We start from the raw sequence: 11,609 nt of genomic DNA, 5'->3' as shown, positions 1-11,609 counted from the left end.
TTAACACAATACACTAATAAAATTGATTAAAATTATATATAAATTTTTCAAATGCAATGTAACAATTTAGACTTACAAAATATTACACAAACAAACAAAGATAATTCTTCTTTTGGAGATGTTCTTTTAAATTAAGAATACTCTTATGGTTTATTTTTATATGATTGACAACACAGTAAATGCCACTAACTTCAGCCATAAAAAAAGAGCAGTACATCAACAACAAAATTTGTGGACATGGTGAACAATGTCACAATAATGATGAATAGAGCCGTTGGTACTATAAACTCTTACACTGGTTGGGACCTTTTCGACAAAAAACAAGTGTGCAAATGATTCCAATGTGGAACAACAACCAAACAATGAAGAGGGCCAAAAATATATCAGTTCAATACGTACCATCGACACCTTTGAAAAAACGTGTCTGTGTTAAACTTTGCACCGATATTTATGATTTTTTAAATTATTATCAGTGTCATCGTGTTAGTGTCAGATCGTGATCAGGTATAGATGCTTCTTAGAGTTCAAGAGATGGTAACAATTATGAAAGCAAAAAATAAGAATAATCAGAAAGACAACAATCATGATGTATGTAGAAAATAGTGGTCATGTATTTTAGTTATGTGCCCTACGAAGTTACTTAAAGCACTTGCACTTCTCACATTTGTCTAAAAGCATAGTAAATAATACTCTCTCTGAATGCTGAAGAAGTTCAATCATGATGAGTCCAAAGGAAAAGAAACTTGTGAGGTTTGTGAGAAAATCTAAACCATGTATTAGTCCTGCGAAAAACAATGAACCATCGAAAAAACCAGCTTCTTGGTGGAGTGTACTTGATCCACAAGGTCCGCTGCTTCAAAAATGGAACAAGATCTTTGTAATAACATGTGTCATGGCAGTGTCGATGGATCCGCTGTTCTTTTACATCCCTGTGATTGATGATGAGAAAAAGTGCCTTGGTTTGAATGGAACATTGAAGATTACTGCCAGTGTTCTTCGCACGTTTTTCGATCTTTTCTACATTCTTCGTATAGTGTTTCAGTTTCGAACTGGGTTTATTGCTCCTTCTTCGAGCGCGTTTGGAAGGGGCGAGCACGTTGTTGATCCTTGGGCTATAGCAGTGAGATACTTGAGTTCTCATTTCATCATTGATATTCTATCAATTCTTCCACTTCCCCAGGTATCAGAACTCAAAGTGCTTTTTTGATTTACTTAAGGACTAATCAAAAGTGAAAAGTACTTATTGAGAAATTCAGTTTCTTAAGTCATAAGTGTACTAAAAAGTGATTTTTTTGTTGTTAATAATGTGTTATTAGATGGTGATTTTGGCTATGATTCCAATTCCACAATGTTCAGTTCCATATAGAGCAAAGGAATGGTTGAAGTACACAATAATAACACAGTATGCGCCGAGACTTTTGCGAATCTATCCGCTGTTCAAAGAAGTAACAAGCACTTCTGGTATACTGACTGAGACAGCATGGGCTGGAGCTGCTTATAATCTTTTTCTTTATATGCTAGCAAGTCATGTAAGCTTAAAATTTTGTTACTTTTTTCTCAAGCAACTAATTTTTGTATGTTTGTTGTTATTATTATTGATATTATGTGTGGCATACTAGGTGGTTGGAGCTTTTTGGTATTTGTTTTCGATAGAATCAGAGTTGCGGTGTTGGCGCAAACGGTTGAGGAATACTGGACTTTTTGATGATTCCTATTTGAGCTGTGGATGGGTTAATGCGACTGTTTTATCGCTTCTCAGCAACTCTACTACTTGTCCTTTCAAAGAACCTGATGATATCGTTGATCCAACAGTTTTTGATTTTGGAATATTTATAGATGGTCTAAAGTCTCGTGTCGTCAGTTCGACTACAGACTTTCATCATAAATTCTTCTACTGTTTTTGGTGGGGTTTCCGGAATTTAAGGTTGGTCATTCATTTTCTCTACTATTGGCTCCATATGTATAAGGTTTACATTTTAAAAGTCGATTTTTGTTGTTGTTTTTTTGCAGTTCTGTTGGACAGAACTTGAAAACAAGCACTTATATTGGGGAGATAATCTTCGCGATCTTCATCGCTGTCTATGGATTGGTTCTATTCGCATTTCTTATTGGAAACATGCAGGTAACCCTTACTGAGGAAGGACTCTGAGATGATATCAGAGATAAGGGTGGGAATAAGTCATACCGACATGAGTTTAGTTTATGACTTAGTGTCAGGTTCATGTCAAGTCAGACCTTTTTTAAAATAGACCGGACCGAAATTTTTTAGAAACCTATTTAACTGAAAATTTTCATGCGATAGGCCATCAAAAACTTAAGACGACCCTATTCATGAGTCTTTCTTCTATTGGAAAATTAATGACGTTTTCTGATGAAGTAAAAGATTATAGATTGTGTTGTTGATTCTTGTGACAGAAATATCTACAATCTACAACTGTTAGAGTTGAAGAGATGAGAGTCAAGAGGAGGGATGCTGAACATTGGATGCGCCACCGTAAGCTACCGGAGCACATGAAGCGAAGAATTCGACGGTATGAACAATACAAATGGCAAGAAAATCGAGGTGTTGAAGAGGAGAGGTTGATTCGCAACCTCCCTAAAGATCTCAGAAGAGACATAAAGAGACATCTTTGCTTAGATTTGCTTAAAAAAGTTGGTATCATATGCATAATAATCTCATTTTTCACTTTGAATTTTCTTTCACCACTTAATTTGTTAACATGTGATGAACATTTGATAGGTGCCAATTTTTGGCAAAATGGATAAACAGTTGCTGGATGCAATGTATGATAAACTCAAACCAGTCCTTTACACCGAGAAAAGTTACGTTGTTCGCGAAGGTGATCCGGTGGACGAAATGCTCTTCATCATGCGCGGAAAACTTGCGACCACAACTGGTATCTTTAACTCGTGGGAGCTTAAGTCTGGTGATTTTTGTGGAGAGGAGCTTCTAACATGGGCATGGGATCCTACCACTTCCTCTAACTTACCTATTTCAACTAGCACTGTGGAAACTCTTTCAGATGTTGAAGCTTTTGCTATCATGCCTGATGACTTGAAGATTCTTGCCTTTCAATTTCGCCGTCTTATTAGCAGAAAACAAATTCAGCACAATTTTAGGTAAGGCTTGAAAAAATGTTACACTATATTAGCATGAAAAAAGAAGACAAACCTTATTGAGTACACTGTTTGAGCAGGTGTTGTTCATTGCAATGGAGGGCATGGGGAGCGCGGTTCATACAAGTAATATGGCGTCGATATAGAGAAAAAAAGGCTCAGAAAGCATTGCGTGAAGCGGAAGAAGGACAACAAAATGCTTGTGAAAATGAGAAAGAGTGTTCACCAAGCTTTGTTGCCACCATGTATGTACGAAAGTTTGCATCTAATGCATTAAGGCATATAAGAAGTGGCAAAAGAGTGACGGAGACGCAGACAAATAGATTGCTACCACTCATGCCTAAGAAACCAGCTGAGCCAGATTTCATTACTCAAAAGTAGTAAGAGTGTGTTGTAGAAGTAGTTTAGTTTTTTAGTAAACCAGACTCAAGAAGTGTGCATAGTTAAAATCATTGATGTTGGTCTGTTTGAGAATTTGTAAGACTAAGTATGTGTGCATATATGTGTAAATAAAGAAAGTGTGTAAGAATGTATAAAAGCACTTACAGCACTTTTCACATTGTATAAAATCATAATAAGTACTCTCACTGAATGCTGAAGAAGTTCAATCATAATGAGTCCAAAGGAAATAAAATTTGTGAGGTTTGTACTTTATACTTTCAACCATGTTAATCAATTACCATCACATGTGTTGTTGTTTCATTTTCTTTTGCATCAAGTGATTCCTTTTCCATTGCAGTCATCTCTGAGAACGTTATTGAGTAAGTGTGATGTTCTTATTTAAATATTCTCCAGAATATTCCTAAGAGTAGCACATCAATATTGCTTCTACATTCATTATCTGCATGTAGGGTTGTGAAAAAAATTTAAGAATTGAACCGAACCACATAAATCAATCGAATTGAAGTTAAAATAATCAAACTGTTATGTTTAGTTAGTTAACCAAACCATAATCCATAAACAATTTTAGAATTGAATTGAAATTAAATCCGAAACGAACTGAAACTAAATTCGAATTGAACCAAAACTGAAAATAAAAAATACTTAAAGCAAGTTAAAATTTTATAAAAAATAAATGAGTTCGGTTTAGAAAAAATTGTCTTCTAATGGTTCGGTAAAGTTCAAAACGGTATACCAAACTAATAATTTTGGTCCAATTTAATTCTTAGTAAATTAAAACGGTTCGATTCAGTTCGAACGAATTTTTACTATAATTTAATTCGGTTCAGTTGAGTTTTCTCACAGCATCATGCAAAGCCCTATCTGCATGCATATGCATGTTAGTTTCTTGTAATAACGCCAGGGTAGTTTCTGTGATGCGCCAACCTATTCAGTCGATGTGGACACACCATACATTCTCTGTATTGAATTATGGATTTGAAATCTTTGCTTCTTTTATTTTGATATGATAAGTTAATTATCTATAATATGATCGAGAAGAATCGTTAACTCCTTTTTTAAAGCAGAAAAAGATATCACATAGATCACGTGGGATTGCATAATTGTAAACTTTGCTATTTTTTCTTTCTTTCTTTCTTTCTTCGTGACCCTATTTTTCCTTCCATCTTTCTTTTCTATTATTTCTTTTTTTTTATTTCTTATCTACTCTTTCACGTCCATTCTCATAAATCAAGCACGCTAGGTAGGTCATTGTGTAGAGAGACAATCAAACTAAGTAATGGAAATGTTGCATAACAAAGGTCATAAAGTGGAGAAAAAAACAAGAGATTATGTGGAAAGCCTAGATTCTTTTTAGATTTTTATCATTGATGGAAATGATACTTTTTTCTTACTGTAGAAAATGATCCTATAAATTATTCTGTTATAATCCATTATAAGACTATAAGGATTAAAATAAAATATATATTTTGATTTGAGAAAAAAAAATATATACACATATACTATCAACCAATCACGATCATATCACGACCATATTAAGTGTCAAATCACACTGTTATTTTTATTTTTATTTTTATTTTACACTGTCAGTATACTACCTTTAACCTCTTTTGATTTAATTGAATTTGTAGTTTTACGGTTTTAAATAGGAGTGTTCGGGTAGGATTGAATTTAAAAATTATTATGATAAGACAAAGAAAAATAATAGGTTGATTTGAGTTGGGTTGTTCGGATAAACTAACAAAATTTTAAAGAAATTAAAAAAAAATTATTTATGAAAATTAATTTTTTATAATTATATATTAAAAATATAGTATTAATATTGTTAAATTGTAAATACTAGACTAGCAATTTTTTTATAATAGATTCGAAAAATATCTAATAAGAAAAATAATAAAATAAAGACTTTTAAATTTATAATTAATCACTTAAGTTAGTATGATAAAAAAATGTGTTTTATATTCTATGATCAGTTAACACGATAGACTAACAATTTTTTAATATCAAATTAAAATAGCAACATTTCATTTTATTTTAGCCAAAGATTCTCTGATAATGTGGTGACATGTTATTTTAGCCAAAAATTTGTCAAAGGGGGAGTTTGTAGATGCTTTTAAATTGGCTGCATTTTGTGGTAAAACATTCCTATGTGTATGTGATGTCTTGATTAATGTCATGACACACTATGTGTGAAATTGTGCAGGATTGTATGGTTGAGCTAATACATGTTTTTGTTGGATGTCATGCTCGATGTCATGACATCAGTATCTGACAGCAGTAGCTATTATATTTTAGCTGTTATGTTTCCTATTTATCTCAGGCTACAATTTAGGAAACTATATATTTTGTGATGTATGATTTGCGCTAAAATATCTCGTACTACATCATATGAGAACACCCTGATGATGTGGAAATTATGTTAACTTAGTTAACCCTAATTTATGTTTGGAAGGCCCAAGGCCTAAGTGCTGCCTATAAGAAGACTGCTAATCCTACTTTCAGAGGCAGAGGTTTTGAGCGTGAAGATTATTGTGTTGTCTGTGTATTCACGTGTGTCTTAGTGTTTTTCTTGTAATCCAAACAATTGTCTCTCTGATGGTTGTATTGGAATAGGGTGTTTTTGAGTTGTAATTGTTTTGTCACTCTAAGCTTTTAAGTATGAGTGTTGTGTCTCTTGATTGAAGCTTTGAAGCGAAATTAAGATTTGCTTGAAGTGTGTCTTCATCCTAGTTTATTTGTCATTGTTGTTAGTATCACTATTGTGATTGAGGGGGAGTGACTAGGGACTCAGGTCTAGCAAAGATCAACTCAAAATTTATATTGAAATAGATTTTTGAAGATTTTGAAAGGTTTACACAAATTATTCAAATATAATTTTTGTAGTTAAAATAATTTTAAAAATTAAAAATACATTAATAATAAACATTATTTTTTCAATTTAAACAAATTTTCTTTTTAAAATTATGCTAAATTTTTTTTCTATATTTAAAAGAAAATCACTTAGATTAAGAACACTTTTATCGTTCATTGTTATATGATTGACAACACAGTAAATACCACTAACTTCAGCCATAAAAAAAAGAGCAGTACAACAACAACAAAAAATTGTGGACATAGTGAACAATGTCATAATAATGATGAATAGAGCCGTTGGTACTATAAACTCTTACACCGGTGGGAATGAACATTAACTACACAACAATTAAATGGGACCTTTTCCACAAAACAAGTGTGTAAATGATTACAATGTGGAACAACAACCAAACAATGAAGAGGGCCAAAATATATAAGTTCAATACGATATTATCGACATCTCTGAAAAAACGTGCCCGTGTTGTTCTTTGTCTTGATATTTATGATTATATTTAATTTATTTATTTTTTAAATTATTATCAGTGTCATCGTGTTAGTGACGGATCGTGTTAAGGTATAGTTGCATCATAGAGTTCAAGAGATGGTAACAACTATGAAAGCAAAAAAAAAGATTAATCAGAAAGACAACAATCATGATGTATGTAGAAAATAGTGCTCTATGAAGTTACTTAAAGCACTTGCACTTGTCACATTTGTATAAAAGCATAATAAATAATACTCTCTCTGAATGCTGAAGAAGTTCAATCATAATGAGTCCAAAGGAAAAGAAATTTGTGAGGTTTGTACAATTCATTTTCTTTTGCATCAAGTGATTCTATATGATAATGATACTTTACTCACTTTGTATTTTTGTTCAGATTTGAAGATTGGAAGTCAGAATCATCATCTTTTAATATTTCACAATATGAGTCTTCAATTGATGGATTTGAAAAAAGAAAATCTAAACCAAGTTTTAGTCCTGCGAAAAACAATGAACTGTCAGAAAAACCAGCTTCTTGGTGGAGTGTACTTGATCCACAAGGTCCACTGCTTCAAAAATGGAACAAGATCTTTGTCATAACATGTGTCATGGCAGTGTCGATGGATCCGCTGTTCTTTTACATCCCTGTGATTGATGATGAGAAAAAGTGCCTTGGTATGAGTGGAACACTGAAGATTACTGCGAGTGTTCTTCGCACGTTTTTCGATCTTTTCTACATTCTTCGGATAGTGTTTCAGTTTCGAACCGGGTTTATTATTCCTTCTTCGCGCGTGTTTGGAAGGGGCGAGCACGTTATTGATCCTCGGGCTATAGCAGTTAGATACTTGAGTTCTCATTTCATCATTGATATTCTATCAATTCTTCCACTTCCTCAGGTATCAGAACTTGAAGTGCTTTTTTTAATTACTTAAGGACTAATCACAAGTGAAAAGTACTTATTGAGAATTCAGTTTCTTATGTCATATATGTACTAAAAAGTGATTTTTTAATAATGTGTTATTAGATGGTGATTTTGGCTATGATTCCAATTAGACAATGCTCAGTTCCATATATAGCAAAGGATTGGTTGAAGTATACAATAATAACACAATACGCACCGAGACTTTTACGAATCTATCCGTTGTTCAAAGAAGTAACAAGCACTTCTGGTATATTGACTGAGACAGCATGGGCTGGAGCTGCTTACAATCTTTTTCTTTATATGCTAGCAAGTCATGTAAGCTTAAAATTTTGTTACTTTTGTCACAAGCAACTAGTTTTTGTATGTTGCTTGTTATTAATATTATGCTAAATTTATGTAGGTGGTTGGAGCTTTTTGGTATTTGTTTTCGATAGAATCAGAGTTGCGGTGTTGGCGCAGACGATTGAAGAATACTGGATTTTCTTATAATCCCTCCTACTTGAGTTGTGACCGGGTTAATTCGACTGTTTTTTCGCTTCTCAGCAACTCTACTATTTGTCCTTTCAAAGAACCTGATGATATCATTGATCCAACAGTTTTTGATTTTGGAATATTTATAGATGGTCTAAAGTCTCGTGTCGTCAGTTCGACTACAGACTTTCATCATAAATTCTTCTACTGTTTTTGGTGGGGTTTGCGCAATTTAAGGTTGGTCATTGATTTTCTCTTGGCTCCTTCCAAACACGCGCCAAGGTTCACATTAGTTAAATTTTGTTGTTGTTTTTTTTTTTTGCAGTTCTGTTGGGCAGAACCTGAAGACAAGCACTTATATTGGGGAGATAATATTTGCAATTTTCATCGCTGTCTTTGGATTGGTTCTATTCGCATTACTTATTGGAAACATGCAGGTAATCCTTAGTAAGAAAGGACTCTGAGGTGATATCAGAGATAAGGGTGGGAATAAGTCAGACCGAACGGACACGAGTCTATAACTTAGTGAAATTCATGTCAAGTCAGACCTTTTTTAAAATAGACCAGACCGAAGTTTTTTAGAAGCCTATTTAACTGAATTCCGTGCGATAGGCCATCAATAACTTAAGACGACCCTATTCATGAGTCTTTCTTCTATTGGAAATTAATGACTTTTTCTGATGAAGTAAAAGATTATAGATTGTGATGTGTTGATTCTTGTGACAGAAATATCTACAATCTACAACTGTTAGAGTTGAAGAGATGAGAATCAAAAGAAGGGATGCAGAACAATGGATGTGCCACCGTATGCTACCGGAGTACATGAAGCAAAGAATTCGACGGTATGAGCAATACAAATGGCAAGAAAATCGAGGTGTTGAAGAGGAGACGTTGATTCGCAACCTCCCTAAAGATCTCAGAAGAGACATAAAGAGACATCTTTGCTTAGATTTGCTTAAAAAAGTTGGTATCATATGCATAATAATCTCACTTTTCACTTTGAATTTTCTGTCTCCACTTAACTATACTTGTTTTTACATGTGATGAACTTTTGCTAGGTGCCGATTTTTGGAAACATGGATAAACAGTTGCTGGATGCAATGTGTGATAAACTCAAACCAGTCCTTTATACTGAGAAAAGTTACGTTGTTCGCGAAGGTGATCCGGTGGACGAAATGCTCTTCATCATGCGCGGAAAACTTGCGACCGCAACAACAAATGGTGGAAGGACTGGTTTCTTTAACTCGTCGGAGCTTAAGTCTGGTGATTTTTGTGGGGAGGAGCTTCTAACATGGGCATTGGATCCTACCACTTCCTCTAACTTACCTATTTCAACTAGTACTGTGGAAACTCTTTCGGAAGTTGAAGCTTTTGCTCTCATGCATGATGACTTGAAGATCGTTGCTTCTCAATTTCGCCGTCTTATTAACAGAAAACAACTCCAACACACTTTCAGGTAAGGCTTGATATGTTTTTTCACCTTTGATGCATGCATCAATACATTTTCATGGAAAAATGTTACACTGTTTGAGCAGGTTCTATTCATTGCAATGGAGGACGTGGGGAGCGCGGTTCATACAAGTAATATGGCGTCGATATAGAGATAAAAGGGCTCAGAAAGCATTGCGTGAAGCGGAAGAAGCACAACAAAATGCTTGTGAAAATGAGGAAGAGTGTTCACCAAGCTTTGTTTCCACCATGTATGTAGGAAAGTTTGCATCTAATGCATTAAGGAATGTAAGAAGTGGCAAAAGAGTGACAGAAACACAGACACAGACAAAGAGATTGCTACCACTCTTGCCTAAGAAACCAGCTGAGCCAGATTTCATTACTCAAAAATAGTAAGAGTGTGTTATAGAAGTAGCTTTCTTTTCAAGTTTAGTTTTTATAGTAAACCAAACTCAAGAATTGTGCATATTTAAAATTGTTATCTATAGTTAATGATGTTGGTCTGTTTGAGACTTTGTAAAACTATGTATGTGTAAATACAGAAAGTGTGTAAGAATGTATAGTGATTATGGTTTGGTATGCATTAACTTGTAGAAGCTCAAGTTTTTGTACACTATTTGATGATTTTGGAATCTTATATCACACAACACATTTTGAAAACCATTTTTCTTCTTAAAGTAAGTCCAATTAACTGTGGCGTCCATGGCCTAAAGAATTAAAAAATGGCCCTTGTTATCCTCACGCCATTTCTCCTAAAAACACCCCCTATCCCTCCTTTTTCTCCTAATAAAAGGAGAAGTGAGAATAAAAAAAAAAAAAAAAGTGTGTGAGTAACAACCATCACCAAGAGTAAAGATAATCTTTTGTAGTAGTAATTAACATTAGTGAAGAGTTAAATGAGTATTTTTTGACATTCTAAACAATGATGAAAATAATATATCATTATTACAAATCGGGCAAATATATTTTTGAAATCAGGTTTAGAACCAATATTGGTCCCTCTATTTTAATGTTTCTTTAACTTTTACATTTCAAAAATTAGTTTTTTATCCTTCAACTTTACATGTTTTAAAATTTTGTTGGTCTCCCTTCAATTTTGCACTCCTAACTTTCTCATTAATGACGTGACAGTGCTACTATTAGAGTCGAGTCAGATTTTATTTCATTTTTTATTTTGTAAATTATTAATAACTTTTCATATTCCATTTTAATGTAACATTAGGGTAGTTTAAATATGCAAAATAACAATATTTCTCTAATCCTCCATTTCTAGAAAAAACGAAGAACCCTAATTCTCATTCTCTTCAATCACACCATTGTTGCTCAAACACTATTTTAGCTCATTTGAATCCAAACTCAATCACCATCTACCATACCCGCAACTCAGACATATTGGCAACATTTGCTTCTTGGGAATTGAAGTTCGCGAAGATGAACAAGCGACGTTTGGATAACATTAAAGAAGTGAAGTTCTGTTTAAGGTATGTTTTTTTGTCCCCTTTTGGAGTCTCACCATGCTCCACTTATTTGGTTGATTTAGTTGTATGATGTGGTCCACCATGATTTTTCCATGTTAACTTGTGGTCCCAACTGTTTTCTTGTTTTATTCATATGTTGTGGTCCACCATATTTATTTAATTTTAAGTTGTGGTCCCACTAAATGTTAATTTATACCAATGTTTTTCAATAATTCTAAGGCCAACTAAGAATCATAAGGCTAAGTTAATAATACATTATAAGGGGAGATTAATTCATGAACCTATTAAGTGGTATGTTGATAGGGATGTATCTAAGATGAATTAGAAGTGGGATGTGGATTACATGTCATACATGGATTTCAAGAGTTTTTTTAAAAAGGAAGGTTATAAAGACATAAGGAGTATGTGGTATTGAAACCTTAAGTTCAGCTTTTCTCAT

General features: G+C 33.6%; 2 protein-coding genes across 2 annotated transcripts; both read left to right on the top strand.

The window, feature by feature from the left end:
• The first annotated feature begins 200 nt into the window (after nucleotides 1-200).
• Nucleotides 201-3,709, top strand: LOC131616538 (cyclic nucleotide-gated ion channel 1-like). Its single transcript, XM_058887897.1, has 7 exons — nucleotides 201-1,180; nucleotides 1,317-1,529; nucleotides 1,620-1,924; nucleotides 2,011-2,122; nucleotides 2,416-2,652; nucleotides 2,741-3,120; nucleotides 3,198-3,709. The coding sequence occupies exons 1-7, from the start codon at nucleotides 719-721 to the stop codon at nucleotides 3,496-3,498; spliced, it is 2,010 nt and encodes a 669-aa protein (XP_058743880.1). The 5' UTR covers nucleotides 201-718; the 3' UTR covers nucleotides 3,499-3,709.
• A 2,970-nt stretch (nucleotides 3,710-6,679) lies between these two features.
• On the top strand, nucleotides 6,680-10,331 carry LOC131616534 (putative cyclic nucleotide-gated ion channel 13). The gene is made up of 8 exons (XM_058887894.1): nucleotides 6,680-7,168; nucleotides 7,248-7,746; nucleotides 7,875-8,087; nucleotides 8,173-8,480; nucleotides 8,569-8,680; nucleotides 8,970-9,206; nucleotides 9,302-9,699; nucleotides 9,779-10,331. Exons 1-8 carry the CDS (start codon nucleotides 7,140-7,142, stop codon nucleotides 10,083-10,085), a joined length of 2,103 nt encoding a protein of 700 aa, XP_058743877.1. The 5' UTR covers nucleotides 6,680-7,139; the 3' UTR covers nucleotides 10,086-10,331.
• Nucleotides 10,332-11,609: the final 1,278 nt, after the last annotated feature.

This window comes from Vicia villosa, linkage group LG7 (genome assembly GCF_029867415.1).
Source record: "Vicia villosa cultivar HV-30 ecotype Madison, WI linkage group LG7, Vvil1.0, whole genome shotgun sequence".
NCBI lineage: Eukaryota > Viridiplantae > Streptophyta > Magnoliopsida > Fabales > Fabaceae > Vicia > Vicia villosa.
This window is presented reverse-complemented; position numbering and strand designations above follow the sequence as displayed.

Bases quoted from the DNA above. Each gene is read 5' to 3' on its own strand.
- LOC131616538 (XM_058887897.1), top strand. From the start codon at position 719: ATGATGAGTCCAAAGGAAAAGAAACTTGTGAGGTTTGTGAGAAAATCT. The intron at 2,123-2,415 runs GTAACCCTTACT...TTCTTGTGACAG, and splicing joins TTCTTATTGGAAACATGCAG to AAATATCTACAATCTACAAC. The intron at 3,121-3,197 runs GTAAGGCTTGAA...CTGTTTGAGCAG, and splicing joins CAAATTCAGCACAATTTTAG to GTGTTGTTCATTGCAATGGA.
- LOC131616534 (XM_058887894.1), top strand. From the start codon at position 7,140: ATGAGTCCAAAGGAAAAGAAATTTGTGAG. The intron at 7,747-7,874 runs GTATCAGAACTT...ATGTGTTATTAG, and splicing joins CAATTCTTCCACTTCCTCAG to ATGGTGATTTTGGCTATGAT. The intron at 8,088-8,172 runs GTAAGCTTAAAA...AAATTTATGTAG, and splicing joins TTTATATGCTAGCAAGTCAT to GTGGTTGGAGCTTTTTGGTA.